At 29.6% G+C, this 7,628-nt stretch overlaps 1 protein-coding gene across 1 annotated transcript; it reads right to left on the reverse strand.

Moving 5' to 3' along the window:
• Positions 1-554: 554 nt before the first annotated feature.
• Positions 555-7,488, reverse strand: LOC139865887 (uncharacterized). Its single transcript, XM_071853989.1, has 14 exons — positions 7,250-7,488; positions 5,784-5,895; positions 3,602-3,714; positions 3,024-3,149; positions 2,739-2,941; positions 2,394-2,469; positions 2,217-2,303; positions 2,032-2,112; positions 1,894-1,926; positions 1,735-1,788; positions 1,602-1,643; positions 1,417-1,495; positions 1,257-1,327; positions 555-938 (listed from the first exon to the last, which is right to left on the reverse strand). Exons 1-14 carry the CDS (start codon positions 7,424-7,426, stop codon positions 837-839), a joined length of 1,356 nt encoding a protein of 451 aa, XP_071710090.1. The 5' UTR covers positions 7,427-7,488; the 3' UTR covers positions 555-836.
• Positions 7,489-7,628: the final 140 nt, after the last annotated feature.

A 7,628-nucleotide genomic window follows, 5' to 3' on the forward strand; every position in this document is an offset into this window, starting at 1 on the left:
CTAACAATAATTACCATTTATCTATGGAGAATGTCAAATATCTCTTACGGCAATGGTCAATGGATAAGATATTTATTTAACTATTTAAAACCAATTGAACTAATTATTGAGTTTCTATTTTTCTTATTGAAACTTACTTTTCTTATTGAAACTTACTTTCTATAATTAAACGTGTGAAGATAGCTAATTTACGAAAAAAATGATTTTCAAATTTGATATTATTAAACATGGAATACTTAAATTATTATTATTATTAACTTTATTTATCAATTTTAATGTATTGTTATTGATATGGCATGACACAAAAAAACTTCAAATTATGAGATGATGCGTAATTTCTTAATATAGGCTTTATCGCGTACAAGTTTCACTTATTTCAAAGCAGAACGTCGTCGTTTCACCAAGTTTGTTGTGGGCCTTATCTTGATTGATGACCTGTACATATCGGGCTGAAGTATACTTGAGCCTAATGCATTTGTAAAATTTAAACAATTCTTTCTTTAAAATTTTTTAGAATATTTCGTTTCATAACACAATGTCACATATGAATACAAAGATATTTCACAGATTGTTGTACTAATAATAATTTTTCTTTTTAATACTTATATCGTGAATTCGATACATTCAAATATCTTTCCAAAGGGTAAATTTTCAAGACCAAAAATTGCATAGATCTACCCTTGCTATTGTTTTAGGGTACAATTCGATACTCTTTTTATACGCGCATCGAGCTAATATGTACATCACTATAATGTGTACATGAAACATCAAAGAAAACCTTAAATAGTAAACACACCAGCAAAAATCCATTTGCACTTGTGTTCATACTCTTCTGATTATGCTTCCATAGAGTCAACTTTGTCGATTTTCGAATTTGAAATGGGAAGCGAAGGAGTTGGCGGTGTCTTGATCATAATGCTTTGAATGAATGCTATCATCTGCAAATGAGTGATTTAATAACCAACATTTGTAATTATATTATTTATAATTTATAATTACTTAAAACAATATAAGAGGTTCTACACATGTACGGAATAAATTAGATTTTGGGCTAATTTCGACCCATTTACCCAAATGGACCCATTCATAAATAATTTGACAGATATTTATTTATTTATTTATTTTTATTTTTTTGGTAAGCGAGGAAACCCCTCTATGAACGACCACATTGGCTCCTCCATAGAAGGTAAAACCTCGGGTAATTAAGCCCCCGAGCGCATAATTTGACAGATATTGCCACTTGATAAAGTTCATACCATAACAAAAGCAGCACACAATATGCTAAAACCAGGAAACTGGAAAGGAGCATCATCAGACAAGAATAAAGCTGCATTGAAGCAAAAAAAAAATTTTATTTTATTATCAACAATCAAATTTTATCATAAACTAACAAATTTAAGAATTTATTTTCTTTACCTGTTAAAGGACTAAAAACCAATGGAGAAATGATAGCCGCAAATGAGCATAGGCCCGTAATGCACCCCTGTGCCTTTCCCTAAAACATTGACAAAAAAAAACTATTTAAAATCTTCCATTTTATACGAGTATATGACTGAACTTAAGCTTCTAACGAAGCTCTATATAATAATTTGAAAGCTTACCTGCTCTGTAGGGCCAACTTGTTTCGAAACAATGCTTCTTAACTGTACAGAGTAGATGATATTATAATCTTAACTCATTAGTAAATTGTGAAAGTACATTAAGAGTTAAGAAAACTAATAAACATGAACTTACACTTGGTCCTGCAAATTGTGCAAGAATTTGAAACATAGATGCAAAATAGATAACCTGTTGGTAGAAGATAATTATAATTAGCATAAGTAATACATGAAGAGAATTTTATGTGCATATTATCAAGATGATTGTAGTTATATTGCTAGTTGAGAGATATACCCAAGGGGCCCACGCTACCGAAAATATAGAAATCTGCATTTTGTTCCAAAGAACTCATTAGGAACGATACTTACATAATCACGCTATGATGACGATTTTGGGAATGCTTATTAAATCAACATGAGATGAGTTGCTTACATAAATGCAGCTGAAAGCGAGCCCAGTCGCAAGAAGTTTTTCTTCGCTGATTACTCTAGCCAACATGGGCATTAAAACCATCTGCATTTCTCAATACAATGTTACAATATATGTTATATGATGATAACCAGTAACATTAAGTTAAGAACTAACATTATAAAAATGGTACAGGTTGAAAGACGTACTTGAGATACGATTCCAGCGACTCCACTTATTATCATCAAGTTAGCAAATTGGTCTTTATCAAATTGGAATTCTGCTTTCAGATAGTACTGCAAAATGCATAAAAATCTAACATATTATTAAGCCATAATCTTAATTAAGTCATAGTTGTTCATGTGAGTGAACAAGGGCTGAAGTACCATTGCTGTAGACAATAGGCCAAGCTCAGCAAGCATGTTGAAAAATGCCACTACTGCTGCTTGTGTAAATGTCCAACTGAAAATAAAATTCAAACAACAAAAACTTCAGTTTAATCCCTCTACTTAGCCCTACTTAATAGTATATTTTGTATATGTGAGTTGATATTTCCACCATTGAATATAATAAATCCACCATAAGTGTGCATTAGATACTTGTACAGTCTGTTTTTAATGCAACATTTGACACTTTAGGTGGCTTATACATACATATCTCAGTTTATCATTGAATTTTAGGTCTCTGCTTTAGTTTTTTTTTTTTTTTTTTTTTTTTGGTTAACAACATACCTGCTTTTCAACAAGGAAACTGAATCATGCAAAGAAGTAATCGTACGTAAAGGTCTTCGATTATTAACACTCTCATTATCAAGAAGACATTCAGTTGTTTTTCCTTCTTTCGAAATAACATCATTCACTACTACTTCCATGTTCGATTCCGGAAGGAAAATTCTCATGTACACTAACGAAACCATAGCCATAGCCGCAGAGACCTATAATCATCCAACAAATGAGTTCACAAACACAATCTTTTCTTTTTGAGTTAACAAACTAAAGATAAATCAATGTAAGTACTTGGAAAACAGACGCGACTGATGGGAGGAAGCGAGTTACGAGATTTCCAAACACGAAAGAACATTGTGATATGCCAGATAAGATTCCGAATGCAGACGCCCGTCCTTGTTTTGCTACATTGTCTGCCTGTTTGTTTTTAATCAAACAGTCAACACAAGTCAATGTGACTTGATATTTACACAAAATTTGCTTTTAAAATTTTTGTAACCATATCACTTCTATATAAAAAAAAAAAAAAAAAAAAAAGGATTCACTGCACATAAGTTGTGTACAGTGTATAAAAAATTGGTTTTACTATAATTTTTTCAAATTAAGGTTTCTGACTTATTTTTCATTACCATATCTCAATATACAGTGGAAGCACAAAATAATATTTTATACAAAATAATCATGTGTTGGAAAACACATTAGAAAATAAGAATATGGTTTTATTGAATTCAATTGTTGAAAAACACATTTCTAGTAGGTTAGTATTTTAAACCAAATGTGGTTCTAGTATGATACCAGACATTAGAAACTTGACATTGACTATTGTATTTTTAGGGATTTATGATTTATAATGAACAGATGATGATTACCAGATAAGCATGTGCAAGGCATAAAACAGTGCCTTCACAAACAACAGAGGTGAGTGTCTTGAGCGCAAAATATGTATAAACGAATTCTCTTTCTCTGCTGTATGCCAATATTACTGTTTCATAATCACCATGTTAGTATCTATTCTATGTTTCTCATAACAATAATAATAAAATAAAATAAAATAAGATTATACAGTGCATTAGTAACATATAAGATTATACAGTGCATTAGTAACATAAAGTCACCTCGTTTATATTTTTTTTTTTTCCTATGGTAACTATTGTATTTGATTAAGATTAATAGACCCCAGTACAGTTTTTAAATTCTTTCTTATTGTAAGTCTTAATTAAACGGACTAGTCATTAACATCAAGAACCAACCACCGAGCCTTTGGTTACGTGGTATGGGAGGCTGAAATTTAAGGATTTTGTCCCGAGTTCGAATTTTAGGAGAGACAAACTTTGAGGATTTTCATGAGTTTAAATCTCCTATGAGGTTTTCACTTTTCAGGGTCCAATCAAGTGTAAAATCATTTAGTTGAATACCAGTTGTCCCTTGGGGGTCACATAGATACTAATGATGTTGATTGTTTTTGTAAGCAATCTGGGCCAGGTGGATAATATTCACAAGCCCATAAGGAAACGTCCAGAATGTAAACTTTTTTTAATAAAACAAATCACTCTTAATCAATCAATCCCATAGGAACCTTCCTTGAAGCAGGCCTCAGAAGAAAACAATTTATTCAAAATCGAAAAGGCCCAAAAAAGTCTTGATCCAAATATTCATCCGTTTTAGCCTCAAACTAATTCGTTGGCAAATATTTCATTTACATTTAAAAGAATTTTTAAAATTTATCAAACACCACGGGCTTTTAAATAATTTTTATATTTTTTTATGTTTTTTACTATCGCTATTTACAAACCAATATGAACTGCAAAATATATTTTTTCCCACGATTTTTTTACACATCTGTGCAACGTAAATATTCAAAATTATATAAATATGAATATCTATAGTACCTATTAATTCTCTAATTTAATGACATCATAAATAAGCAATTTCCTTTGTTAAAAAAAATTCAAAAGAAAAAATTAGAGAACATCTAGATGATGCCATTAAACAATTTAATTACAATTAAAAAAAATTAAGATTTATTAAATTATTCAAAAAAGCTTGAATGTGTATTCGGTCCATAGAAACAAGTTGATTTTGTTTCTACGGATAACATTAGAACTTTTAGAAGTTATCTAGAATTGCAACTCTATCTGACTCCTCAATTGTATTTTCAGTTTTAAACCGATTGTTTAGTTATATCATTAAAACTATGTGTGATTGTTTATTATTTGTTATATATATGTTAAATAATATTAACATGTTAATTGTATAATGACATATGTACAATATTTGAAGCATTATGTACAATCTTATGGTAAAACACCCTCATGACTATATGTACAATATCCGAAGCATTATGTACAACCTTATAATAAAACACTTCTATGACCATATGTACAAACTTTAAAATAAATTGTACAATCTTTTACAAAACACCCCATAAACACATGTACAAACTTTAAAGTACATTGTAGAACCTTCATCTAATAATTTATTTTTTAAAAAATTCAATAGGCATTTTTTATTACTAATTACTAATAATTATCATTCAAAATATAAATACTCAATTTTTAAGCAAACTTTATTATTACATTTATTTATTATTATAATTATAATAAAAATTATTATTATTATCGATAATTTCTATTTCTATTATTATATTATTCAAATATAGGTTCTCTTTACGGGATTAATTACGTTATATCTGTATGCGAAATATATATCTCAATAAAAGGTTGTAATGTAGGCATTTATGACAAATAAAATGGTAATTGTGATAAAAATTGGAAGAGAATAGTGGGAGAATGAATGTAGTTCATTTATTTTGACCAAGTTAAGTACATCGTCAATATGTTTGTAAAAACAACGACAAGTTTCTTAGTCGGAATCCGTGGTTCCACGGGTCATTAAATTAAATGACTTTAACATTTACATTCACTTAATACCTAAAACATATCATTAAACTATTTCTTTTAAACAACCCGTGATTTCACGAGTCATTTCACTAGTAAAGGTATATAATAGTACTCCAATATATAGTCTAATGAAAATGAAAATGTTAATTACCTGTAGGGAGAATGGCAAGCATCATGGGGAATGTGAGAAGGAGTTTTCTTCCATAATGGTCAGAAAAATTGCCGATTAGTGGCATCATTATTAAGCTTCCTGTCCCAATTATCTGATATTTATCACAAATAAGTAATTTAAATTAATTAATTAATAATCACTAGCCAAGAATCATCAAATTAACTATAATAACTTGTGTTTATTTTATACTCGTCCAAAATTTAATGACGTAAACTCAATACGGTATGACTTATGTGCACGAGCGAAACTAGTAAAGGGGTAGTGAATTTATAGTTTTCAGTGTAAAATTTTTGAATTTTTTTCATTTTGCTTCTATGAGTATTTTTTTTTCCCCTCAAAAGTCTCCATATTCCGCCCTCAAAACATCCATAATTTACCCCCAAGTCTCCATATTTTGTCCAAAAAAATTGCTACGTTTTTTAAAAAAAGTTCGCACTACGTAAAAAAAAATTTCTACTTCAATCACTGATCATGTGTCTAAAATTAGTAGACCGCAAAATCTAATGATATCAAGATTAAGAGGGGAAAAAAACATAACAAGAGCAATTTTTTATTTATTTGAGTACAATAGCAAGAACATTCCCTATGCTCCCGGACTGAACTTCTTAGATATATAGGAAGGGAAGTGATGGAATCCTATCATTTTTCTAAAATATTAATCTCAGTTATTAGATTTTTTTTTTTTTTTTTTTTTCCTTCATGTATCAATATTTTGATTAAACCTCTAGTAATTTTTTTATTTTATTAAATGGGTGCAACAATACACGGAAAGCATTTACTGCCAAAAAAGAAATGATCGAGACTCTATCAGTTTATTGTTTAAATGTGGAACTTATTTCATTTTTTGAAGAAAGTAAGAAACGACCCCACATATAAAGCATCAAAGAAATCTAATATAAAAATATGGATGAAAACATATTTGTGCATTTTGATACTGTTTTATTTTTATATATACCAGAAAAAAAAAGTTGCGATTACGTTTTTTATGACACGTAAAATCAATTTTGTGGTTTACCATGATTTTTTTCACAATAAAATAGTAGTGTTACGGGATATATAGGTAAACCATTTTTGTTGCTCATTGCACCTGTCATGTTTTTAATGACTTGTACAATTTCCGCTTTTTATATTGAGCGACTTTAAATAAGTACTCACAAGATGAACTAAACTGTTTTAAAAAAGCAAAATTATCTGATTTTGTTTGCAATCGTAAGCTGTTTAACTAACAAGCAATCAAAATACCTCATAGTATTTACTTAATTAATTTGTTCAAACTTCTAAATGTGTATATATAATTTGAAGAATCCATGGATCAAAAAGACCAATCCAAAATGTAACGTTGTGTTGTACTTTATACCGCATGTTTATGTTGTTTAAGAAATATAAAGTTGAATTTGTGATTAAGATAGATTTGAAAGATAAATAGTGATTAGTGAAATACGTACGGCTTGTTGAACTCCGGTGAGGTAAATGGCTAAGGAACATTCGTCTTCACCGGGACAAAGTGCCGCCATGGTTACTTCGGTTATGGCCGGAACCACCATGTAATTTGAGAAATTGAATAAGAAAACGGTAAAGAAAAGGTGGCTAAGTTCCCATGTCACGGTAGCCTTTTGTTCCATGATCAATTGTGTGGTGGGTAGTTGTGAAGTACGTGGTGGTTTAATTGGAAAAACAAATAATAATGGAGTGGTGTTTGTAAAAGCCTAGAATATATATCATGTCTATAAATAGTCGTAGATACTTGCTTTTATTGGATAAAAGGTGATGTCATTATATATTTACATTTTTATTTAACTTTTCTCCTTACTTATTTTAGTCGAC

The sequence above is a fragment of the Rutidosis leptorrhynchoides genome, chromosome 9, assembly GCF_046630445.1.
Source record: "Rutidosis leptorrhynchoides isolate AG116_Rl617_1_P2 chromosome 9, CSIRO_AGI_Rlap_v1, whole genome shotgun sequence".
In the NCBI taxonomy this organism is placed as follows: domain Eukaryota; kingdom Viridiplantae; phylum Streptophyta; class Magnoliopsida; order Asterales; family Asteraceae; genus Rutidosis; species Rutidosis leptorrhynchoides.